The 27533-nt window shown below is 43.0% G+C and overlaps 1 protein-coding gene across 1 annotated transcript in view; it reads right to left on the reverse strand.

Annotated features, from left to right (window-relative positions):
* Positions 1-240: 240 nt before the first annotated feature.
* Positions 241-27533, reverse strand: part of ARHGAP10 (Rho GTPase activating protein 10) — a 446487-nt gene continuing 419194 nt past the window's right edge. Inside the window, exons 21-23 of the mRNA XM_006886993.1 lie at positions 16879-17034; positions 15471-15562; positions 241-329 (exon numbers count right to left, since the gene is read on the reverse strand). Coding sequence (XP_006887055.1) covers positions 241-329; positions 15471-15562; positions 16879-17034 — 337 coding nt within the window. The remainder of the gene's footprint in view (positions 330-15470; positions 15563-16878; positions 17035-27533) is intronic.

Below are 27533 nucleotides of genomic sequence, written 5' to 3' on the forward strand. Positions count from 1 at the left end.
TGCTTGCTGAAAGAAAAGTCCATTCCATGAATCCTGCCAATTTTCTCTCCCTCTGCACGGTTCTTTCTGATCGATGCCCAGAGCCCCACCTCTGCAGTCCTGGAGTTTGAGTCTGTGGTCAGTAACTCCTGTGGGGCCAGGCGGGCATGGGCTGTGTCCGTGAGGAGGAGGAAGGCAGTCGTTGGCCCCGCAGACCCTCAGGGCCGGGTTCAGGGGGGCTCGCGAGGTCGGGGGTGGGGGCTACAGCAGCTTGACGTAGTTCTGTGGAATCAGCCCCCGCTTGCCGTTCAGAGTGCCTTCCAGCCAGCCAGGCTCCCTGGAGGTTTGCACTGAAAGAGAAGTGAAATCACTGGTTATGGAGTTCTTGCTGCCTGTTCAAGCAGATGCCCACTGTAAGTTTTACTTACTGAACAAACTGATTTCTAGGCATCTAGCGACAAACATTGCTCAGGGATATTTAGACGATCTGTTCCTATGTCACCGTATCCTTCTCTGTCTCTCTCTCTGTGGAGCCTTCTACCTAGTAACCCAGCTTCTAGCCCAGATCCTTCCAATGCGCTCTGCACAAAGGAGCTCAGTGAACTTTCTAGAACACAGGGCTGACCACATCACTGTCCTGCTTACCCCCCACTGCCAACAGGATTGTATCTGAGACTCTTACTGGCTTCGTGTCAGGCCTAGACCCCTCAGGCTGCCTTCAGCAGTCCCTCTCACACCCCTTCCCCCCAGCTGCTCTTCAGTCGGTGCCCACGTAGGACAGAATGCCCCCGTGAGACAGAGCAGAACTTCCTTGTAGGTTTCCAAAGTTGTAATCTTTATGGAGAACTCTGGTGGCTTAGTGGTAAGGAGTTGTGCTGTCACACCAAAGACACGCAGTTCGAACTCACCAGCTGCTCTGAGGGGAAACTATGAGCAGTCTCTTCCCGTGTGATTTATTGTCTCTGAAAACCCATGGGAGAGTCAGCTATGAGTGCTTTCCAACTGAATGGTACATGATACGACAATATTTAAGGGAGCCAACAGTCACATCTTTCTCCTATGGAGAGGAGTGTGGGTTTGAACTTTCCCAGTTAGCTGTCAAGTGCTTTACTTCACACAAAATTGCACCACCGGGGCTCCCTTATACTCACTCCATCATGCATCTTAAACATCCATTGCTATCTATCAGCCACAACCCCCCACTCAGAGTCACTCCAGGCCTCAAGGTGTGGATGTGGTTCCTCACCTATCAGCCCATATAGGTGAGAGCCAGAGCCAGAGCGTGAGCGAACGAGCAAGAATCAATGTGTATATGAGAGACAGAGAGGCACTGAGATTCTCTCCTTGCTGCTGAATGGAGAGGCCCTGAGGGCAGGTCCAGGCCTGACATAACTAGGCACTGAGCCAGGGCCCAGGTCAATCAATATCTATTGTTGGCGAACAGGAATGAACAAGACAATGACTGCAAGCTAACAACAAAGGACATGAGGCCACATACTCATAACTAAATTTTAGAGACCAAAAGAGGAGTGTTTACAAACCCCAGTGGTGGGCATGCCAGGCGTCTGCAAGAAGTGGTTGGAACTGCCTGGCCCACCCATGGCATTACCTCAAGAGCTAGTTAGAAAATGCCACTCAGAGCAATGTTTTCCAAACATTTCTCGTCACAACTAATACTGCAAACAATTTCATATCAAATCAGGTACTCATCCTCTACACAACACTCATGTGGTGTATCAAAGAAAAATTCTATGAACTACACTTACCCTTAGCATACAAATTGGTTGTTGTTGTTGTTATGTGCTGTCAAGTCACCTGTGACTCATAATGACGCTATGTACAACAGCTCTGAAGTCTTCTCTGTCCTGATTCAGTCTCACTGACCCTGACACACGTAAACCCATTGCCCCATTTATTATATCAATCCATCTTATCCAGGGTCTTCCTCTCCTGCGATGTTCCTCCACCCATCCCTGCGTAATGTCCTTCTCCAAGGACAGGTCCCTCCTGAACACATGCCCGAAGGATGTGAGATGGAGCTTCAAAAATCCTAGCTCCAAGGAGAAACTTGGTTTCGCCTCTCCAAGACAGAGCTTGTTTGTTTTCTTGGTGTTCCATCATATGTTTAAGACTCTTCTCTAGCACCACAACTCAAAGGCATAAATTCTTCTTCTGTCATCCTTAGTCATTATCCATCTCTCTGATGCATAGCAAGTAATTGGGAAGACCATGGTCTGGTTCAGGTGTACCTTACTCTCTAGACATCTTTGTTTCTCAGCACTCTGGAAAGATCCCTGACAGAAGATTTACCTAATGAAATTTGTCTTTTGATTTCCTGGCTGCTGGTGCCAACAGTGTTGATTGTGGAGCCAAACAAACTGTAATTGTTAACAACCTCAATCTTTTCTCCATCTATCATGATGCTGACAATTGGCCCAATGGTAAGAATCTTTTCCTTCTTGATGTTGAGCTTCAATCCATATTAAAGACTACAGTCCTTGACCTTCTGCAGCAAGTGCTTCAGGCCCTCAGTTTCAGCAAGCAAGGTTGTGCCATCTGCATAATGTAGGTTGTTGATGAGTCTACAATCCTAGCACACCTTTTCTAATTTTAAACCATGCAGTTTTTCCTTGCTCTGTTTTCATAACAGCCTCTTGGTCTGGGTATAGGTTTTGTATGAGAAAAAGTGTTCTGGGACTCCCATTCTAGTGACAGTTGGTTATGACCCACATAGTCAAATACCTCTGCATAGTCCATAAAACACAAACAGACATTCTTTTGCCATTCTTTGCTTTCAGCCAGGATCCATCAGCATTGATATCCTTGGTGCCAGAGGCTCTTCTAAACACAGCTTGAACTTCTGACAGTTCACAGTCTATGTACTATTCTAGTATGTAGACAGAGAATTGTTTTTTAATGGTCAAGGGGAAAAAAATCAGTATTGTGGTTGCATGTGAAATTAATGATATTGTTTGATAATTTCCATATCCTTTTGTATCACTTTTCTTAGGAATAAGAACAAATATGGATCTTTTTCAGTCAGTTGTCCAGACAGCTGTTCTCCAAATTTCCTGGCATAGACTGGTGAGTACATCCAGGGTTATGGCTCCTGTTTGAAACACGTCAATCGGTATCCCATCAATTCTTGGGCCTTGTTTTTTGTCAATGCCTTCAGTGCAGCTTTAGCTTATTCCTTCATTACCACTGACTCTTTAAATAATATTGTACTTCTTGAGATATTGCAATTTTGACCAATTCTTTTTGGAGCAATGATTCTGTACATTCCCTCAATTTTTTTTTGTTTATGCTTCCTAGATCATTCAAGATTTTGCCCACAGCATCTCTAAGTATTGCAACTCAAGGCTTGAATTTATTTTTCAGTTCTTTTAGCGTGAGAAATGCCAAGTGAGTTCTTATCTTTTTATTCTCCAATTCTAAGTCTCTGCATATTCCATTATTATACTTTCCTTTGTCTACACGAACTGCCCTTTGAAATCTGTTCAGCTATTTTATTTCAATATCTCTTCCTTCTGTTTTGGCTTCTCAATGCTCTAGTACAATTTTCAGGGTCTCTTCTGACATCCATTTCGGTTTTTCTTCTTCCTCTTTGTAGTGACCTTTTGCTCTCTTCATGGATGATACCCTTGAAGTCATCCACAACTCATGTCATCTTCAATTACTAGCCTTCCATGTTTCAATTCGAGAAGCTGGAGTCTATGAAGAAGAATTTGGCATCAGGATTGGAGGAAGACTCTTCAATAAAAAGTTATATGATGACACAACCTTGCTTGCTGAAAGTGAGGAGAACTTGAAGCACTTGCTACAGAAGATCAAGGACTTCAGTATTTGGATTTCATCTCAACATCAAGGAAACAAAAATTCTCCCCACTGGACATCATGACTGTTGTTATGGACTGTCAAGTCTGGGACTGACCCATAGCTGACTCTCCAGCAGGTTTCAGAGACAGTTTAACAGCATGGCAAGAGATTTCCTATCTCTCTCCCATGAAGCAACTGGTGTATTTGAACTCTGTGCCCTCAGGATTGTAGTACAGCTCCTTATCACTAGGCCTAACATCATGTTAGATGGAGAAAATACTGAAACTGATAACAACTTCATCTTAACTTGTTTCCACAATCAATGCCCATGATACCAGCTGTCAGGAGACCAGGAGATGTTTTGCACTGGAAAAGTCTGCAGTCAGAGACCTCTCCAAGTTCTTGAGAAGCAATGATGTTAGTTGGTGGCTTAATGTGTGCCTTATTTGGGTTACAGTCTTTTCAGTCTCTTGCTATGCATCTGAGAGCTGCACAGTAAATAAGGATGATAGAAGGAAAAATGATGCCTTTTCACTGTGGTGCTGGAGAAGAGTAATGAATATTCCATGGATTGTGAAAAAAAATAACAATGTATATTTCTTGGAAGGTGCAGCCAGGGTGCTTCTTGGAGGCAATGATGATAAAACATTGTCTCACAGACTTTGGGCATGTTTCTAGGAGAGGCTGTTTATTAGAGAGGGATATCATGCTTGGAAAGGTGGAGGGATAGAGAAAGAAAGCAAGACCCTCAACCAAGTGGATTGACAGTGACTGCAGCAAAAGGTTCAAGTATGTCAGCGAGTGTGAGGACGGTACAGGACAGGACAGGGTTCAGACAAGCTGTTTATTGGATCACTATGAGTCATACTTGACTTGATGGCACCAACAACATACTAAACTTCACTATGTGCAATGTATGTATTCTTTTTTATTCTATCATTTTAACATGCTGATTACCAAACTGAATTCTCATACCACTATTATGGACTAACCTACAGTTTGGCAAGTATAGAGGACCTGATTCTAATTGTCCTTTCAACAAGAAAACCATTAAGCCATGTGCATGGTCTTGGCCTCCTGGTCTCTCCTTGGATTCAACAAACTAGCTGCAGGGTTTCTGACGGCTCTTCTTCTCACTCCACGCTGCACAACACCTCCTTATCCTCACACACCCACCTGGGAAGCCCTTCTCTCTAGGGCGCCTCCTGAGGCTCTAGACCAGACCTTAGTGCGCTTCACACCCTGAACATTAATACCATGGTACTCAATCCAATGAGCGGGCCTGCTAGTGCACACTTCCCCCTCCCCCACATATACACAACACATTCACACCCACACACCTATTACACACATCACATTTAGCGCACACACACATGTACTACATGTACTATACACACGACATACATATAGCACAACACCACTCCAATGTACACCATATCACACACATACATACCACATGCAACACACACACACACACATTCTCTCTCTTCAAGGTTAGGCTAGCGCATGAGAACAAGGACCCTGTAGGCCTCAGCATCTAGCACTGTGCCTGACAAGTTCTGGCTTTTCGAATGAATGCATAAAGGAATGCGTCAGCAATGTGTTCATGAGGTGACCTGGCAGCAAATCAATTTCTCCCAGCCCTCTTCGACCTTTCCCTTGACATTGTTCCTCAGGGCAGGAGTTCTTAAATATTTCCCATCTAACCCAAATAGGTGACCCTGGCAGTGCCACCAGCGTGCAACCAATGTCAGCACAAAAGGTCAGATTCTCCAAAAGGTGTTGTGGTTTTGTGTGGTGCACTGACCCCAAGTCAAAAGGAGTCCTGAGTTCAAGACGGTGGGCCTGGAGGGGCTTCTGCTGCATGCATGGGGAACATAATTTAAGCGCAGGGTTGGGCCTTCCCTCTTTATCTGCCGTCAACTTTCATAAAATGGTTTGTGTATAACTCCGTGCATATGCTCATTAGTTCTTCTTCTGGCCATACAGAAAAGGCTCTTGTCAAATCATTGTAGTGGATATTCATATTACTTACTTATTCACTCTACTTACTAGGGAGCTGGTGGCATAGTCTGTAGAGAGCTGAGCTGCTATCCCAAAGGAAGCACCTCTCTAAGTGCTTCAAATCCACCAGCAGCTCCATGGGAGAAAGACTGGAAATCTCCTGTGCAATGTACAACCTTGGAAACCTATGAGAGGGTCAGCTATGAGCTGGCTTTAACTTGATGGCCATGAATTGCCTTTTTGTTATTTTTTTTCTTTTGCGGGGAGGATTTTCTATTTGTGTGTCTGAGACTAGAACAAAGGTGACAAAGACTACAAGAGAAAGCATTAATTTGATTTCTCACAAAGCAGGGATAATGGTGACTTGAATGTGGGAAACCCCGACCAGGCCTGGTATCTTGCACCACATTTCAACCCTGACCAGTAAAGCAGAGAAATGGGCCTGTCTTCCATTCACCCTCATTTCCCAAAGCCAGGGAAAGGGGGGGGGAATGGTTCAACTGAGGCAAGAGGACCAAGGTGTCTCTCACAGTATCCAAATGCCTAGAAGTGGCTGAGGGCTGGCAAAGCAATGGATGGAAGATGGAGTGGCCTATTGCACCATGGTTGGGGCACCAGAACAGAACTTGCCTCACTCAGGTATGTGAAAGTAATTCATGGCTACAGAGGAGGCATGAGATGGTCATCCCTCTCTCTGAAGGCCAAGCATCTCTGGTAACACTGAACCTGAAAATGCACTAACACACAAACTAATGTACACATACCCACATTGACTGCAGTACTATTTACTGTAACAAAGACTTGGATGGCCATAGGGGTCCATCAATGAATGACTGGCTAAAGAAACTGTGGTACATTCACACAATGATGCATTATGCATCACTAAAATGATCAAGAATTCATAAAATCCTGAACAATATGGATGAATCCTGACCAAATTATGCTGAGCGATATATGTTGATTACAAAAATTGAAACTAAGACCCCTATTACAAAAAGCCAAGGCTCCCCGCACAAGTTTTACTAATTATTTCTAAAATGATGGTCTTCTGTAGTATTCACCCTTATGGGACAGAGTCAGTTCACTTAGCATAATGCTCTCCAGTTCCTACCAAGTTAGGTCGTAATTTTAAAAATCATTGTTCCTACATGCTGCGTAGAAGATGCATGGTTCAAAATTGGGAAGGGCGTATGCCAGGGATGTGACCTATCTCCATACCTTTTCAACTTGTATGCAGAACAGATTATCCGGGAGGCTGGGCTCTATGAGGAGGAATGTGGAGTCAAGATTGGTGGACGATCTATCAACAATCTGCATTATGCAGATGACACAACCCTGCTTGCTGAAACTGAGGAGGACCTGAAGCACTTGCTGTAGAGGGCCAAGGACTACAGCCTACAATATGGATTGAGGCTCAATATCAAGAAGACAAAGATTCTTACCACTGGGTCAAATGGCAGCATCAGGATGGATGTTGAAGAGATTGAGATTGTTCACAGCTTTAGTTTGCTTGGCTCCATAGTCAACACTCTCGGCACCAGTAGCCAGGAAATTAAAAGACATATTGTGATGGGAAAGTCTGCTGTTAGGGACTTCTCCAAAGTACTGAAGAGCAATGGTGCCTCTCTGGAGACTAAGGTGTGTCTGATACAGGCCATGGTCTTTGCAATCACTTGTTATGCATCAGAGAGTTGGACAATGACTAAGGAGGATAGAAGGAGATTTGATGCCTTTGACCTGTGGTGCTGGAGAAGAGTATTGAGGGTACCATGGACTGTTAGGAAAACAGATTCATCCTGGAAAGGGTCAAACCGGTCAGCTCCTTGGAGGCAAGGATCCTGAGGCTCCGTCTAACATACTTTGGCCATGTTGTAAGGAGGGACTGGTACTTGGAGGGGGACATCATACTTGGTAGGGTGGAGGGACAGCACAGGAGGGGAAGGCCTATGAGGTGGACTGATTCAGGGCAACTGGGATGGGTATATCGGAGATGGTGCAATTGGCACAGGACAGAGCGGAGTTTAAGGTTGTTATATATAGGGTCGCTATGAGACGGCACATAACAACAACAACAACAACACATGCTGCGTAGTATTCTGTTGTGTGAATGTACCATAATTTCTCAATCCATTCAGGTGGGATTGGACATTTGGGCTGTTTCCATGTTCCTGAGATGGTGAATAATGCTGCTGTGAACACTGGTTTACAAATCTCCACTAGGGCCTCAGTTTTCATTTTCTCAGGGCATATTCCAAGCAGTGGAATAGCTGGACCATATGGAATTTCTGTGATCAGCTTTTTGAGGAAACACCAAACTGTCTTCCAGAGTGGTTGTACCATTTTACAGTTCCACTAACAGTATACAAGAGTTCCTGTGGATGGGTGAGATTGGGGTCTTGGTTAATCACGAGGTCACACAATTTGATGGGTGAAAGGTGGGGTGGATAAAAGAAATAAGAAAGATCTGGTGTGAAAAGCATTGTATACTAACTTTGTAAGTAAACCAGTATAAAATAAAAAAACATACGTTTTGTTTTCAGATTTAGCTTGCAATTAAATGGTTTAGAATTCATTTTCTCATAGGAATAAAAAAAGCTAAGGAAATGTTTATGCACAGATGGAATCAATCTTGGAGAGATAACAGTATGGAAAGGAAGAGAGAGTGGAATAAAAATGAATTAATACAATAATTTAAAACCAACAACAACACAAAGTACTCCCAAACTCCCCATTATTTTCAGGTATCAAACTGAAACCAGATACCTTCTCTGATACCAGTTTCTGGAGTTAAGAGAATCTTGTGTTTGCAGGAAGCGGGGGAAGATTATGCCAAATGACAGTGAGTGTAATGGAGACGCGATCAGTTTGGAGTTCTCGAGATGCTGTCTTGACTCTGGCAGCCTGAGGCCTGTGTGACCCTGGGTCAGTTAATGTGTCTCATTCTCAGTGCTCATCGTTTCTAAAAGAGCTTTGACACAACTGGTCATTAGGAGTTGTTACAGAGAGTAAAAGAGGACACACAGCTGAGCATCAGGTGTGAGGCCAGGCTCTGTCTATGGTGGGCAAGTGAAAGTATTACCTCAAGAGCCAAAGAGAAGGAAAGACACGTGCAACCATTTCTTTGAGTCCCTCTCCTGCGCCTTTCAGTCAGCCTTTCCTTCCTCTTCCAGTCCAGCATGCCAGTCCTCTGTCAGGCCTTTCCATACACCCTGCTCTGGGAGCTCTAGTGGTGAACAGTCCACAGAGTCGTGCTGCTAACCTAAAGGATATGGTCTCCAATGGTTTGAATCCATCAGTGGTTCTTTGCCAGAAAGACAGCCAATCTCCTCCAGTTTTATAGCTTCAGCAACCCAGTGGAGGGTCACTACGAGTCAGAACTGTTGTTGTGTACTGTTGAGTCAGAACCAACCCATAGCTGACCCTCCAGTGGGCTTTAGAGGAGGTTTAATCACAAATGATTGCCCATCTTTCTCTCACAGAGCAGCTGGTGGATCTGAACTGTGTGCCTTTGGGATGGCAGCACAGTGAGGTAATAATCATTATGGAAGGAGACTGCTGCATCCCTTTCACCTGGCAGCCAAGTGGTTTCGAACTACTAACCTTCTGGTTAGCAGATTAACACTCAACCACTGAGCCATGAGGGCTCATATCATACATTGACTTATCTCTAAATAACACATTCATTATTCTGTTTATTTCAGATTTTAATCAGAATTATATCCCAAGTAGCTATGTGGTATTCTTTTCATGCAACAGTTGCTTACCAAGATCCCCTCAAGTTAGGAGCACACCTAGAATAAATGGTGGGGAATATGATCAACTTCCCAACGTCATACCAAACTGTCTCCCATAGATTTTATGCCATTTGAGGCATGTAAACTTTATTCACTTCTAAAGATTAATCTAAGTCTTCTCCCCATGCAGTGGACACCTTTATATGTTTTTATATGCTATCAAGTCAATTCCAACACACAATTCCAATTACAGGACAACAGGAGAACTGGCCTATTGAAGCTATACGTTTCATGAGAACAGAAGGCCAGAGCTGTTGGTGGGTTAGAACTGCCAACTTTTAAGCTATCGGCCAAGTCTTTAGCCACTGCACCACCAGGGTTTGTCTTCGTGCAGTGTTGGGGAATGTTGGGGAGGAAGGGCGGGTTCTCTAGCAGGGAGAGATTGCCTAAGCTCCAGATAAAGGCAAGCCTCTTGACGGCCTTTAATACAGAGAAAGCTCCCCTGTGTTTGGCTGTACTGGCCTGAGAAAGCTCGCCACCTGGGAAGACGGCCGCATCTATTGAGCTGGGAGTAGTCCTCACGAGGCTGAGGTTATCCTAACCAATCCACATGTCCCACATCTGTATGCCCACCCTATCCTGTCTTCCTGTGTACATGCTTGTATATAAGTGCACTGCATTCCCAATAAAATTGAGCTGGATTGACTCTCTGATCCTCTCCCAGAGTGGTGTATCTCTGCCATGCTTACCCCCATCAAGGTGTCGCTGTTAAGCTGCTGGCGAACAGACAGCAGACAGCGAAAGTGTAGCAAATACAAAAGCTCGAAGGGCAGGAATGGGTGTTGAGAGGTTCAGCTCTCAGAACAGCTCCAGCCCTGAGGCCTGATACTGTGCTTGGATGATCCAGAGGGAAGAGCTACTTTTCACTCTGCCTGGAGACTACTCTCTGCACAGAGCAGTACAGGCTGGGAACAGCGGAGGGTATTTCTGGGTCCAGACCTATAGAAAGGGGGCCCTGGTGGAGTAGCCTATAGGGAGGTGCACTGCTAACCCGAAGGCCATGCCGCTCCTGCAGTCAGAATCCAACAGTGACTCTGTGAGAGAGATAGACAATCTTCAATTTACCTTCCTTGGAAATTTACTGCCTCAGAAACCCAATGGGGAGTCAAGTGTGAGTCAGTTCTCACTTAATGGCAATCAGTTTGTATGTGTCTAGACCTGTACAATGGGCACAGATGTCTTTGGCAGCCACAAGAGCACAAGCAGTCCTGAGATTTCCCAAATACAGCCTCTCCTTGCCCCCAGAGAAGGGGAAATGAAAAGTTTTTCTCCAGAACAGGGCTGGATGTTAGTGTGTGTACTATAGAGACAAATCTTTGTGGTAGAATTTGAAGCCATAAATCAAATCCAGACCTACACAGTAAGCAAAGAGGAAGGCACAGTTACAGAGCCACATAATTACTAACGATCTTGATCCTTCCACACTTGGAAGGTTAGGGTTTCTCACTGCTGTATATATTCCAAATCATGCAACCACTGACAATGTGGCCCAAGGGTCACGTTGACCTGAATTTTGCTTTCTCCAAAGGCCACTGGGTGCCATAAGCTGGTTTCCTTTGTTGCCGGGAAGATGTGCAAGAAAGGATTGACCTGCAATAGCATTTCTCCTCATGTAGGAAGATCCCAACTGGGTAAGTAGACACAAGAAAGGTCTCATAGGCATTTCAGGGACTCGTCTTAGAGAGGATGTGTTCCTGGTGACAGTCCTGTGGGCTGAGTTAGAAGCAGTGGCCATTGCAACACTGTCTGTCTGCACAGAAATGAGGCCAGATGAACCACTGCACTGTCCTGCTCAGTGCAAGTCACCAGAAATGGAACAAGGCTCTGATGGGTGTGTGCTAAGCAAGCACGTGGGCTTCCAAATTTTGTAAATTATCTGTTAAGGTATCAACCACCCACAGAAGACGTGGATGTGCACGCACACACAGAGAAAAGGAGGTGTTCACTGGTGGAGCAAATGGTTAACATGCTAAACAAAAGATGAGAGGTTTGAGCCCATCCAGCGGCACTCAAAAGAAAGGTTTGATGATAAAGGCTGATGGAGCAGCATTGCGCTCTGATACACATGAGATTGCCATGAGTTGAAGACAATTTCATAGCAACAAGTTCTGGTTTAAGAGACTTTAGAATACTGGATTCTTGAAGAGCCCAGGAGCAGCCAGGCTAATGGTGGAGGAACTTAGTGCCCTCTGCTCACCTGCACCACTCCGAGGAAACCTGGGGGTGAGGGTGGCATCTGTGAGGCGAGTAGCTCCTGTGCAATGAGGTTCTCACAGATCTGGCTGCACATGTGTGGAACAGATAGCATTGCTGGAAAGACTGAGGAACTCCTGAGACACCCCATGCCCCAGTAACCAATAGCCTAGACAAAACTGCAAATCGGCATTACAAGGTACCAAACAGTGGAGACATGACTTGGCTCAAATCGCAGTCACAGCCATGGCACAACCCCACACGCCAAGTGTTGCCTCCCTGTCAGTAACGCTCACTAAGCGCTCAGATGCTAATGCTAACTTCCATTGACACAGTATCAATCTTCTCTGGACATTTCAGAACATTTGGATGAAGACAACACTGGACTGAGTACTGAAAGAACGTGCTAAGAGGCACACAAGAACTGGGAAAGACATACAACTCCTACAATAAATGTAGCATTTTTAATTCATAGCTACCATATCAGACACCCTCTCTGTCCAAAAACAAACTTGAGATATTGGTGTGGACATATGTAAGTATAAGGAAATGACTTGATAAATGCATATGTTGTTGTTATGTGCTGTTGAATTGGCAGTGACTCACAGGTGACCTTCTAGAAGGTTTTCACCAGAGCTCCATGTGTACACACATACATACACACACACACACACACAGAGTGCGTGTATATATATATACACATACACATTCTCTCTATACAGAGTGTGCATATATATTATATTCTCTCTCTCTATATATATATTCTCACTATCTATATCATACACACACATATATATATATACATATACATATACACCCACACCCACACCCACACACACACACACACACACACACACACACACAAAGAGAGTTCAAACCCACCAGTCCACCAGTTGCCTCACAGGAGCAATCTCCTCCTATGTGATTAAATGCCTCTGAAAACCTACTGAAGGGTAAGCTATAGGTCAGTTCTGACAGGACACAACAAGAACAATAACCACTCTTTCTTTATATATATAGATATATCTATCTACATATGTTGCTTGTGTGTTTTGCTTCAATTCCTACAAGTTGACGCTTAAGCACTTGACAATTAATTCAAAGGTTGATAGTTCAAATCTGCCTAGAGGCACGAGAGCAGAAAAGCCTGCCAATGGGTTTCTGACAGACCACAGCCATGAAGAACCCTGTGAGGAAGTTTGACTTTGCACACAAGGAGTTGCTATGAGTCAGAATCCACTTGACAACTGGTATACAAGTCATTTAGGGCATCATGAGTTAGAGAACACGGGCATTCTGTGTCAGACATTTAATCTCCGCTCCCCTTTTATCCTTGCTAGCGTGGCCACATTTGGTTTACGTGCTCAGCCTCACTTATATGGCTGTGAGCCCAGAGGAGGTGTTCCCATGCCCAGTGTGGTTCTAGTCAAAGTGAGGCTATGCTGGCTACTGAGGTATTATGGGATAGAAACTAGGAAGTTTCTATAAAAGTTTCCCTATTCTTTTTTTTTTAAAAAAAACCACCAAACCCAATAAACATAGAAATATAAGGTACCTTTTTCTGCTGAAGCTGAATGTGGCCATGCTGCCTGGACCTGTGAAAGCCACCTTGCCCTGACCAGACAAACCAGCCAAAAGCATACATACAAGCTGATAATCAGTCAGTTTTTGTTGTTAGGTGCTGTCAAGTAGGACACATACGACCCTATGAACAACAGGTCTGACTCTGACACACTTCAGTAGACAGTATATCATTCAGTATACAGATAAATATGCTGGTGTTTCTCAAGCTTCTAAGACTCTTATTTAACCAATTTGAAGCTCCTGACCTTTGTGTTGTTTGTGTTGAGCGCTACTGAGTTGATCTGACTTATAGTTGCCCCTGTGACAGAAAAGAACTGCCCATGAGAATTTTTTTTTTTTTTGGCTGTAATCTTTATGGTCTTGAATATTCTATGGGTTGTCAGAAGAAGAACAAATACATCTTGGAGAAAATGCATCCAAGGTGCTCCTTCGGGGCTAAGATGATGAAACTTCACTTCATATACTTTGGGCATGTTGTCAGGAGGGAGTCAGTTCTTGGAAAAAGACATCATGTGAGGGATGGTTGAGGGTCAGCAAAAGAGAGAGACCCAACAAGACAGACTGACAGTGACAGTAAGTTTGGGTTCGAATGTATCAGAAATGGTGAGAATGGTGCAAGGTTTTGACCTGCTGTTTCTAGGGTCACTATGAATCGTGTTTGACTGCATGGCACCTAACCACATAGCAGCAACCATCTTTATGCAAACAGGTAGTCAGGTCAACCTCTGCAGAGTTGGTTTGAACCACCAATCATTTGGTTAGTAGCCAATCACTGTGCTTGGCTTAATAACCATTGTGCCACCAGGTCTCCCTACCTTTCACACATTATTTTGTGAGGTAATCCATTGGCATGATTAATTTTGCTTACTGTGGCAGAGTGTTGACTACTTGCACCCAAAGAGATCCTAATAAACACAACCCAATCATGCAACGTATCACATGAATAGCAAAAATCTATCATTTTAAAATGGGTGGGTTTCAGACTAACATCTCGGCTTTCCCTCCTGCCACATGTTGTGCCAATATGTAACAGGCTTGGATTGGGGAAACTATTTACCACACGCTCCTGGCAAAATTGTATGTCTGCATGTTGTTATTGTGGTAGAGGAATGATGCTGCTTCTACAAGAACAAAATTTCTCCACAAAGTTTACTTCTGTTGTATGTGGGAATTTTTCATTGTTGTTGTTGTTTGTTTTCTGACACATACTACAAATACATAAATGTCTATTCAAAATGGGGCAGCTTGCTTTCTAAAAAAATAACATCGTCAGCAAATGCTACATTTCCAGACAACACACGACTATGCATTGCGTTGCCATATTCCACATATTCCCAAAAGTACTGACTCATCAGCCATTTCATTCCAAGTATCTAAGGTTCTCACTGACTCCCCAGAACTTTTTTGGGGAGCTCCACCCACACAACATCACAGTTTCCACAGCAACCAGTGAATTTTAAAAAGACTGAGAGACAAGGGAGGGAAGAAATCAAGAGGGGACAAACACTATATACCATAGAAGAAAATTCATCAATAAAAATTCAGGCATATCTCATAAGTGTTTAGTTGTGAATATTAAACTCTTAAATAAAAGTCTATGTAGACTTTTTATGTATGCAAAGTAAATACCTATATCTGAAGATCACAAACTGTTTACATCAGTAAAAACTCATGTAAAGCACATTATAAGTCAAAATTTTCCAAGGGTAGTAAGCGCTCTCTTCTGATGACTTTGATAAACATGAAGCACTTAGAAGGCTGAAGTAAGAATTCTGGGAGAGGACAAAAAAACCAAAAGGTAGCAAATAAAATATTCCTTAACTTCAAGTGGCATGAAGCTTCTCTACATTATGGAAGAAAGAGGTCTTAAGTGATGACTGATGATCATCTCAGGGGTTGGAGAATAACAAAAATAAAGGTAGGAACAGGTAGCTGATGTATGCTTTCTTGGCGCCAAATGGGTCAGCTCTTCCTGGTCATGTGATTTGGATGCACTACAGCCGTGGACAACAGAACAACCAGTGACTGCTTATGTAGGGCTGTAGGTGTTTGGGATGATAGAACATATCCTAGTATCAACCTCCCGCTAACACTTACCATCCTCAAAGATTGCTCCTATTTCAAAAGATAATTCCGAGCTGTGCTCCGCCTCACATGGATACACCGCTCGAGCCTTCCGATTGGTCACGCTGAAAAGGAAGCAGGAGAGACAGCAATTAAAACGTGAGCAGCACAGAGAAATCTCATCGTTCCCGCCTCCCCAGTCCCAAATCTCATTTCTACGTCACCAGAGGTGCAGCTCCTTCCAGAAAGGAAATTAGCAAGAAAATGAACATCAGGCAAAGCTTCAGCACTTGATTTTCAAGTAAATGACAGGTTTTAAATGCAAACCTTTGTTTAGGAAGCCTCTCTGAGCAGATTTCACTGGAACCTCCTCACCTAATTCTCCACTCTGCCCAGTGGGATGCCCTTTCCTATCATGCAGCATTATCACAACCACAGGGCCTGCTGACTTCCTGAGCACTTGTGTTTGTCTGTTAGAAAAGGCACAAGTATCTTGAGACAGAAGGAACTGATGCTGGGAAGGGGTGTATGTATGTATGTGCGTGCACACAAACCACGGACCCATACCCATCTAAGATGGCAATCTGCTTCACACAGCACACCAGAAGAGAATGCTTGTTCTTATTTGGGTTTTCCTTAGTTCAGTCCCCTCACCCCCATCTCACAGAGATAGACACGAGGCTCTGCTTCCCACTGCTTTTCAGAATGTCCCATAGGATCTTGGGAGGAGAGAACACCGTGGAGACGGATGGTGATCATGTCTGCTTGTAACAAGTTTCAAACCTATATATAAAATGTCCCACTTCATTGGAGTAGAAGACACTGATGCTAAGAATCCGAGCTTTCTACTCAGATGGAAGGGTTTGTTAACAAGGGCAGAGCCAGGGCCTTCTCCAGAATCAGCCCAACAGAAGCCATATTCAGTAGTGTACCCAGTGTTCAGTTTCCTTTCAAATGCTCTGTAAAGAACTTCTAGAGAAGTTCTTCAGAAATGAGTAGTAGAGCTTTATAAATGTACAACCAGCCCCAAGAAGGTAAAGTAAGTTCACACAGTTCTCGTATAAGGCAGATTTCTCCTGAGAGTAGATTTGCTATTGTACTGAGGCACGGCCCTGATAAAAGTTATAAATGGTTTATTGAGAAAATCCAAGAAGCTAGAAGAACCCGAGTAAATCTATTCTACCAGAGAATATAAATAACTGCTCATGTGGTTTAGTGGTAAGGAGTTGTGCTGTCAATCCAGACAAGTAGCTTGAATCTACCATCTGCTTTGTGAGAAAAAGATGAGAAATCTCTTCCCATGCAACTTAGAGCCTCTGGAAGCCTGATGGAGGGTCAGCTATGAGTCGGTCCCAACTTGACAGCATATAACAACAACATATTCCATGAGACCTTTCTTTGATGTGGCACCATATTCCACATTATACTTGAAACCACATACCTTTCAGGTGGCTTGTCCACTATGGTGGCCGGAAGAGAAAGAGGGAAAGGTGACAACTTTGGTGAAGAAGGTGTAGTAGCAATTGGATTGGAGCTCGGTGTGGTTAAAGACTGGGGGTTAAGCCACTGGACCATAGATGATCGACTTTGACTGGAGCTGAAAGTGGAAGTTCAGAGGGCAGGATTAATAGGAAAAAGGCTCCAGAAAACCAACTACATGGCACCCCTATTCTAAGATAGTACCTCATTTATCCTTCCAGATGATCAGTAGTGACAGAAGATTCTCCTTAGCCTTCCAGGCACATCTGCCCACGTCTGTAGTCCCAATAACTATATCCCAAAACTAGAGAAACATTTAGATGTCTGTGTGTCTTACTGCACTTTTCCAAGTTTGTAGAGATCTGCTCTTGTCCAACATAGCACCATATCAATTCTCTAATTAGCAAAACAGAATCTAGTTGTTCAAAATAGCTGGTTAGATTCTTAAAGGTTCCATTTTTCCTCCTTATAGAAAAAGCTCGAAGGGCCTCAAGATAAACACATAACCTACGGCTTCTAAAAAAACCAACATGTGCTCTTAAACACTTAAAGTTCTTACACCTGATCATATAGTTGTGGAAAGTAAGGAAAATGAAATTTCAACGGGAAGCTGGATTTATCCAGAAATAGCCAAAATAGAAAATGTGCAAAGGGAAAATTAAGGAACAACAAAAACCCGCATTCCCTTAATATTTGTCCAGTTGAAAAATGCTAACATGAGGTGGCCACTGAAAAAACTCCTACTGGGACTTCAGAATTTGGACCCAGAATTCAGTCAATAGGTATTGACTTTAAATAATTTTTCTTAAATTAACTCCAAAGTGGTAGTGTAAGCTTAGGGATAGGGTATATGACATGCACTTTGAAAGCACAATGCATAAAGCTTCTTGCTTTATTCTGTTACATTTTCAGCACGTGTACTGAATGCTAGTGCTCTCAGGCTCTCTTCAATTGAGATTCATCATCTTTCCCGGAAACCAGTTTCCATAAGCAACTTCCTCACCTGTCAACATTCCTAAGCACTGTTTGACTATTTCTTCTTACATTATAGTAGGACTAATACCAAGTTCTGTCCATATTTCCTTCCATAGCTCTCCTGGACTGCTCTGTTCACTACCTTCTCATCACAAATAAAATAATTCTATTCTCATAGCTGCATTATCAGCATGATTTCCTCACCAATCAATCACTGCCTCATGCCTCCAGCCAGCTTACCTCTGCCATCTAAATTTAGTTTACCTAATCTGCCTCCCCAACTCAGCATATGCACTCCTTCAGATGTATCTATCTCCCACACCCTAACTTCCCGCTTTCTCAGTCTACCATAGAGACCCATTGCTGAGGACTTTGCTTTCTGGGTGTGCCGTGTTCTACCACATGATTTCTCTAATCTTTCTGGCTGTCCCAATCCCCTTGACTCCTTCAATACTTCCTTCTTTGCTCTGCTCTACTCCAGTAATTTCCTCAATACCTGTCATTGGCCCCTCTAACTCAGACCTCTAAATGTGGAGACCAATTCATTTCTTGGGACTAGTTCCTTTTTTTCTTTCTCTCTCTTGCCTTCAATTATTCTTCTAACAGAACACCCACAACAACTGACCAGAATCAATTTCCTGACTTAAATTTAAGCCCTCTGTGAGCAAGACCAGGGCTTTTTAATCTACAGATCTTCCAAATCCAAGTACAGTGCTAGATATTTAAAGCTTTCAACCTTAATCTGAGCAAACAATGAAAAAGTTCTAAAATTCACATTTACTGTTGTTATGTTTCTGTTAGTTTACTGTCAAACCCAACTCTCCTTATGAAGACACTTGTGAACAGAAAAGAACCGTTCCATCAGGTTTTTAACTTTGTAATCTTCTGGAAGCAAATCATCATGACAACTTCCCAAGCATCTCTGGGTAGGTAGGTTCAAAAGAAATAAATATTAAACTCATTGCTATCAAGTCAGAACCAATGTATAGCTGACCCTTCTCTGGGTTTCTGAGGTTGTAAATCACATAGGAAGAGATTGCTCATCTTTTTTTCTATAGGAGCCCCTGGTGGATTCGAACCAGAGAAGCATGGCCTTTGAGTTAGCAGCAAAACTCCCTGTGGACTGTCACCAGGGCATTGCTGACCTGACAGTTAACACACAAAAGGTTTCTTATGTTGGTCATAAAAAAATTGAGGCTAGGGATGGGTGGAGAGGAACTCGATTTATAAAGCAACATTCAGTGACCACTGTATTTATTGTTCCCCTATCGACCCATTTATTTAGGAGTCACAAAACCCATTTTGTTCTGATCCAAGAAACTTATAAATCTTAAAGTGATTTCTTCAGCAGAAAATTAATCTCTAATGGTGTCTCACTAATCAGGAAAGGAAAAGAGAGAAAGAGATAGTGACGATCTGATGGAGAGTTTTAAGGGTTCGGTGAGTCAAACAATTGTCATTGTATCCCCTAGCAATTTATTTAATGTATTTGTTGCTGGTGTTTGTAGATGATGAGATCTTTTACCACACCTCTGATCAACTCTTCTAATCATAAAGAGTCAAGGGAAAAAATAATGGCCATCCATCTGCCCAGAGGGAGGACAGCTACAGGATGAAGATGAAGTAATAACGTGACTCTATACTTCAAAGGCTCTTTAAAAGAATAATCAGAAATTGGATAGCCATTATCTACTTGATCTCTATATTACTTTCTAAAAAACACCTCAGTTAATGAAAGAATTGTTGAAATAGCTTATGTAGGATGGAAAGCCTAAATCTTAGCTAGTTTCCTCCATCCTTTCCCAAAAGAGGAATTCATAGTGGGCCCTGCTGGTCAGGGCTCAGGTTCTGAACATGAGATTGTTTTGTTCAGTCTTCTATGACCTTTTTTGTTGTTACTCAACATGAATTTGACACATGTATTTAACCTGTTCGCTAGGGAGCTCTGATGACCTAGTGGTAAGGAGTTGTATTGCCAACACAAAAGCAGGTGATTCAACGGCCCCAGCTGCTCTGTGAGAGAAAGATGGACAGTTTCCTCCCACACGATTTACAGTCTTTGGAAACTTGCTAAAGGGCCAGCTGGGAGTCGGTTCTGACTCAAAGCATACAACCACAATCTGTCCTCTAGTACATCCTTAGTGCCTTCCCATTTAGACCTGATTTGGCATGGTATATTATGTGTTTGCTTCAACTTCCTCCTTTATTACCTTTGGCTCCTGTTCATACGGTACTTCCTGAAATTTTTCAATGTCAATCAGTTCTTTCTGGGTACAGTGATTCTGTGTATTCCCTCCACCTTCTTTTGATGCTTTCCGAGTCATTCCTTATATTGTCCACACCCCCTTTGAATATTGCGACATGAGGCTTGACTTTGTTTTTCAGTTCTCTCTGCTTGAGAAATGCACAGTGAATTCTCGCCTTTTTATTCTCCAATCCCAGCTCTCTGTACATTCCATTATATATAATACTTTGTTTTGTCCTTCTGAGCTGCCCTTTGAAATCTTCCATACCACTCTTTTATTTTGGCATGTTTTCCTTTTGTTTTGGCTTCTCAATGCTCCAGTGCAATTTTTAGAGTCTCTTTTGATATCCATTTCATTTTTTTTATTTCTCTTCTATTTTTCTAATGACCTTTTGCTTTCTTCATGGATGATATCCTTGATATCAAAACACAATTCATCTGGTCTTCAATCACTGGTGTTCAATGCCTCAAACCTATTCCTAAGATATCCTAAAACCAAGATGTAATTGACTCAAGATCATATCCTGGTTCCTGTGGACTTATTTTAATTTTCTTTGGACTCAATTTGAACTTGCATATTTGAGTAACTGAAGATGTGACCCACATTCTGCCCCTGGCCGAGTTTTGACTGCCGATATTGAGCTTCTCCAATGACTTCTTCCACAAATGTAGTCAATCTGATTCCTATGAAGCCCATCAGGTGAGATCCACGTGTAAAGTCGCCATTTCGTTCTTTTTTAAAAGGTACTTACAATGACTATATTATTGTAAATACAAAATTCAGTCATTCCATTTCCAAGCCTCATTTCTATCACTAAACCCATACTTTCCAACTACTATTGCTTCTTCACCATTTCTCACTTTTGCATTCCAGTCACCAACTATCATTAATACATCTTGATTCTTGAAAGAATTGATGCCTTTGTGCTACGGTGTTGGAGAAGAGCATTGGGCATCCCATGGACGGCCAAGAGCATGAACAGGTATATCTTGGAGAGGGTGCAGCCAGAGTGCTCTTTGGAGGCAAAAATGATAGTGCTTCACCTCACATACTTCGGCATGTTGCTAGAAGGGGCTGTTCCTTGGAGAGGGACATGATGCTGGGAAGAGTGGAGAGTCAGCAAAGGAGAGGAAGACCCTCAACCAGAGGGATTAAAATGGTGACTGCCGCAGTGGGCTCTAGTGTGTCAGGAAGTGTGAGGATGGCACAAGACAAAATAGGGTTCAGATCTTTTGTTCACAGGGTGACTATGAGTTGTACTTGATTTGACGCCACCTAACAACATTATGTGTTTGACTTCTAACTGAAAGGTCAACAGTTCTAATGCACCAGGTTCTGTGAAGGAGAAAGATGAGTAGTCTCCTCCCATTAAAATGTCCAGGAACTCAAATGGAGGGTCATCAGCTGTTGGAATAGACAATCGTTTGGTTTTCTACTTCAGCTCCTTTGTTGTGCTTTTGCATTTGCCCTGACTGTATCTCAGAAGCCTCAGCTAGGTTTTCCTTCTTTGGATTTTAGAGTCCCACCTGCACATAGACATTGAAAGCTGGGAGATTTTTATGAGTTAGCAAAATGCAAGGGGAGGAACAGTGTAGTGAGTTACTTGGAGAACTGAAGCTTATGAAAGGAGAGACCCAGGACCCATGAGACAAAGCAAGGTTTAGGAAATAGAGCAGCTGCTTACACAGAAAAGACCTAGAAAGCGTGTCCACCTAGTGAGCAGAGGTACAGAATATCTTCGTGCTGGACCAATTTTTCAAAGATACTTGTAGACTAACAGCCTTAGAAAAAAAAAAAAAAGATGTGTCCCTTTTGCTTTTCTGTCCATCATAATAGATTCTAGTTTCTTAAATGCAAGACTCCTCTCTAGTAACACCCTATGCAGGTGCTACTAGGCTACCTTTGTATCAGCTTGTGGGAATCAGGCCTGGTGGACCTGGCACTGACAAAACTGGTCCTCACTGCTGTGGTGAACAGAGTCCCTTGGCTCTGGCCCAAGTGTCCCATCTCTCTGGCCAGCATCCATGAAGCCAGCGCAAGCCAGCTTGGTGGTTCACAAGCAGGGCACAATGCCAGACCTTTATGGTCCTAGCCAGTATCATGGAGAACCAAGAAGAGTCAGGCAGGTCATTTCTTGTGGTCCTGGGTTTCAGATGAGAATTCCAGCTGAGAAAAATCTTTGGGTTGCAAATACAAAATGGTCAGAGATACAAGAATAAAAAGCTTATTTTCTGCTAGAACAAGAGAAAATTATTTTTAGTGTCTTCTACCACTTCCCAAATTAAAAGTTAGTTTGTGTGTATGTAAAAATCTTATTTCATTCTTTCCATTGTCCCTTTGATGAAGGGTTTCTGATTAGTAAGACTTGCTTGAGCACAAACCACCAATCTGATCTAATGATGAGGTGGTGACCCATTTACGAAAGCATCTAAACGCCACATGTCTCCTGAGAGCCAGCCGGTGGTTTGCAAATATGACGAAGTCAAGCCTTCCTGAAAAGCTTAGAAACCGCACTTCCTCAAAGAGAAGGAAGTTAAAGTGAACTACTAATAGCTGTTTGTTCGTTATCTTTCCAATTTCACACGAGAACCTGAAGGGGTCTTCTGCTAGCATAGAGTCTGCTCCATTTTTAATGCAGAAAAGTCAATCAATATCTCCACTTCCCTTTGAGACATATTTCCTCCCTCTAAAAATGAGAGGGGAGAACAAGAGTGTTCCACTTAAAAAAACCCCCAAAAACCCAAACACAAAATTATGACAAATTTCATCCTGTTAAGTCAGAAACACTCCTAAAATTAGTACTGAAAGTCTCCCTTTCAAGAGAAGTTCCTTACACAGGGTTGAGAGGGGCTAGAAGGGGGCTGAGGCAATCAGATGAGCTGGGGATAGAATGTGCATCTGAGGAACGGAGGAGAAAATGCTCTCCTTATAGATGTAATAAAAACTTTGGCTTTGGAAAAAAATATACCTGTGTTTAATGGAAAGACTTTATAGCTGTTACCATGGGGGAGAAAAAAGGAAAACGAAGTTATGACAGTGGCTGTGTATCTGTACACTTTATAGAGTTTATTTTTATAAATTGTAACAAATCAGCAGTATATGCTGCTTCTGATTCAAACTGTGATCCAATCTTCTCCAGTACCAGACTCTACGCTCCATGCATATTAAAAAACTTTCTGGCAGCAGAGAAGCAACAAACATTTCAGAAACAGGGGTGGGGAGTTAAGACCTTAACTGTTCAAATTCTCCAAACAGCTGAGCTGGGTCGCCAGAGAACCTGTGAAGCTAGCAAGCATTTTCGTGCACAGCTGAGATGGGTTAGGCTCTGGGCTCAGTGTCCTTTATAAAAGCCCTATCCCAGGCACTTGGAGTATACGTGTGGCTTAAAATTCAAAGGGGGTCAGGCAGAGAGAATATTTACCAAGAACAGACACGACTGCTTATCTGAAGTCACAAAATCTTCCAAATAACAAGATACCTGGCTGTGGTTATATGATGTCAGAATCAAATCAAAAGTTTATGCTAGGATGAGAGATTTTAAAATCTCATTTGCAGGGCCTTCAAGCAGAAGCTTACACGTTAGAGAGATGATCTTTCATTCCAGTCTGGAAAATGTACAGCAGAAGTCTAGAACAGCTGTCTTGGGCAAAAGTGTTTGGAAATGTTAATAAAGACAGAAGGAAATATTGTAGATGTGTATATTATGAGAAAAACTCTGTTCAAGTGTATGCCATAGTTATTTTTTTCAGTGCCAGAGAGGGAGAATTTGACAGCCAGCACATTGTCTGGCTATGAATAAGCACACCTAGAGGGACAGACACTCATGCTGCAATCCATAGGACCATGCAGTGTTGAGTCTTTGATGCTTTTAAGAGGAGAATCTGCAGAGAAACCCACCCTAGCTTCTGAGGTCTGCTGTAACAGAATTCTACCAAATGGATAGCTTTAAAGAACAGAAATTCATTATTGTCTCACAGTTCTCAAAGCAAAAAATGTCCCAATTAGAGTATTGAGTGTGTCAATCCCTGCTAAAGACTTTAAGAAAGAAACTGTCCCATGCCGGTTTCCTAGTGTCTAGTGGCTGCTGGCAACCCATGGCTTAAATAAACACATTCCACTATCACATAGCTGCCCTTCTCTGTCCCATCTCCTTTTTATAAAGACACCAACCATGTAGGATTAGAACCCACCCACCTCCACTTTCACCTCATGTCAGTCAAACTGAAGATGATGATGTTGTTATGTACCACTGAGACAGAACTGATTCACAGCTGATCTTCCAGTGGGTTTTCAGAGGCAGTCAATCACACTGTGCATCGGAAAGCTGGACAATGACTAAGGACCACAGAAGAAGAATCGATGCTTTTGAGTTGTGGTGCTGGAGAAGAGTTCTGAATAAGCCAAGTTCTCATGGACTGCCAAGAGAACAAATAGATTTGTCTTCAAGAAAGTGAGAGCAGGGTGCTCCTTGGAGGTAAGGAAAGTGGAACTCTGTGTCATATACTTTGGGTTCATAACAGACTCTATTCACCCTTATCATTTACACTCAGGTCCTGAGCAGGCACTGGGGACACCCAGAGGAACAGCGCCTAGTCAAGGGAATGAAGAATGACAAGTAGCACACTACAATGTGCTAAGTGTTGTGTTGAGTTATTCATGGTGCCTCAGGAACACACAGCATCTAAGGGTCCCATGCACATCCAGAAAGGCTTTCAGGTGAGGCAGTGCCTGTGCTGAGCTAACGCTCAATCATCAACATCATCACTACCTCCCCACACCAACTGTCCAACTCAGTACTGCTAAAGACAACAGTTCACACACAGCTCCCAAACTCTCCCATCCACAATACAGATGAGAAGACAGAGCACGGAAAGGGGAGAGCTGCCTGATGAAGGTCACACTGGTGGTAAACTCATTTTGACAAGACTTCACGGAGCTCACACGCCCAAGTTCTGAGTGATCAGAAGTGAGGGTGAGGAGAAGGGAGAGGGAGGAAAGGACAGACACTGAGGAGGGTCATATGTGCAAGACAAGGATGGACTAGCAAAGGGCTTAAATCACATGACTTATCTCACAGATGTTAGATCTGATCCTTCCCTGTATGTGAAACTGCATTGCTCTTCCCAAAGACCTGTGTTCTCCCACCTACTTCTGCTTTTGCTGATGAAAAGCTCATTTGTAGTGCTGGTACCTTCCTATGCTTATTCTTTCTTTATAAATGAAAGGTATGTGCTTGCTAAGGGAGCCTGGTGGCACAACAGCATGTGGCTGCTAACCATCAGGCTGGCAGTTCAAACTCATCCAGTGGCTCCAAGACAGAAAATGCTGACAGATTGTTTCCATAAAGGTGACAGCCTAGAAAACCCCATGAACATCCCTGCTCTGCCATATGGGGGTCCTATGAGTTGGAAACAATGTGACACCATAACAATATTGACAATAACAATCTTGAAGGCAGTTTGAATCTACCAGCGGCTCTGTGGGCGCAAGATGAGCAATCTCCTCCTATGAGATTAACTGCCTCTGAAAATCCGTCAGGGGATTAGTCAGCTATGGGTCAGCTATGGGAAACAACAGCTCATTACTAGAGAGCTGTAGTGAGGAAGATGACAACTGGAATATGGGACCCTGGAATAGATCCTGGAACATAAAATGAATAAAAGTGGAAAAACTGGTGAGATCCAAAACAAGGTTTTAGTTAATAGTCTTGTGCCAATGTGATGTTTTTGGTTTTTAAAACAATGCCCTTGGTTCTGTAAGCTGTTAAAGTTGATGAAATGCATATTGGAACACTTACTATTGTTTTGTGGTTCTGAAAATTTTAAATTATTACAAAATAAAAATTTTGTTTACAAATTAAAAAAAAATATTACGCCAAATGAATTTTTTAATCACTCAACGATTGGAAAGGCCTTTTGAAAGAACAACCACAAACTTGAAGGCATCCAAAAGCCCTAAGGAAAACTTCTTACTGGTGCCATGATAAGAAAAAATTAATGATGTTATGTTTCAAAAATCAGCCACTTCAACCGTTTAAAATATAGACATTAACTATACCTTTTGAAACTGGGTTTTTTAAAAATGTGGACTTTTCCAAAATGATGTTTTTTTTTATGGACTATAAAGAAATTAGAAAGCTTTTTCTGTAAAGGGACAGAGAATAAATATTTTAGGTACTGCGAGCCCCAGTGGCTATTCAATGGTATGTTTCAATAAGAGAGCTCTGGTGGCCTAGTTGTAAGGAGTTGCCCTGCCAATTCAAAGGATTGTGGTTTGAATCTACCAGCTACTTTGTGGCAGAAAGAAGGGCAATCTCCTCCTGTGCAATCAACCTGCTGGAGGGCCATCTTTGAGTTGCTTCCAACCAGACAGTAAACAACAGCATTTCAGTTAAAGTTGGCACTGAAAGAGCAATTGGGTGTCAGTGGGCCCTGGTTTGCCAACCTCTGGGCTAGACAGATGTAACAAGAATCCATTGGGTAGTGGCTAGGGAGACATGAAGACAAGAATATCGATAGCCAGTCCCCTTGAGCTGGAGATGCCCTATCCTACCTCTTCTCTGCACACAGAGGATGCCTACTGTGCTTGGAGCAGCACTGCCACTCTCCTTGCTTTCCTGAGATAGAGATCTCTCCAGCAATTGCTCACTGTCACTACCGTGCAGAGGGGAGCCGGTTAACACATCAACCCACATGTGAAAGCAATACTTGTTCACTTATGAAATTTTTTTTTAAAGGCCTCTAGGAGGAAGATAAACAGAGAGAGGAGTAGGGCACAGCAGAAATCCCCTGCACAGATCAGATGGCACCACTGGAAGGCTCGGTCCTCACCCTGAGGACGTGGAGGTTCCGAAGCAGGTTTTCCTCTTTCACTAGAAAGAGCACTGTCATCTAATCATTTTATGTCTTTCAAAGTTCACTCCCAGGGCAATCATTTTCTTGGATCTTATGATAAAAGGGACATATTAGAACTACATCTTTGGCCAATCTTTCACTCAGAGTCTTCCCCGAATCCCAGTTTTCTTCCTTCCAGATAATCACTGTGGAATTGGGTAAGAGGGCTGAACTTCAGCTGCTAGCTGAATAGAAGAGGAACAGTAGAATCATTTTAGAAAACAACAGAGCTTTGGAGGACTGGGGGTTGCAGTCCTGCAAGGTCATGTATGAGAATGTTTCTATCAACTCGAGTGTTGTGTGGAAAACAGTAGCCATCCAGCGCAGGGGCTGAATACACAGTGGGCTGCCTAACACGGCTCCAAAGAGGTAGCAAAATTACACTCCTAAGAAAAACCCTCAAGTTCCTTGCCAAGCTGGTTTATTATTACCTGTTATAATAGGTGAGTTACTCAACCACTCAGAATCATTTACAGATTTGGCTGGGTCCCAGGGAGCACTCC

This window comes from Elephantulus edwardii, unplaced genomic scaffold, assembly GCF_000299155.1.
Source record: "Elephantulus edwardii isolate Elephantulus edwardi_28Jun2011 unplaced genomic scaffold, EleEdw1.0 scaffold00053, whole genome shotgun sequence".
NCBI classification, from domain to species: domain Eukaryota; kingdom Metazoa; phylum Chordata; class Mammalia; order Macroscelidea; family Macroscelididae; genus Elephantulus; species Elephantulus edwardii.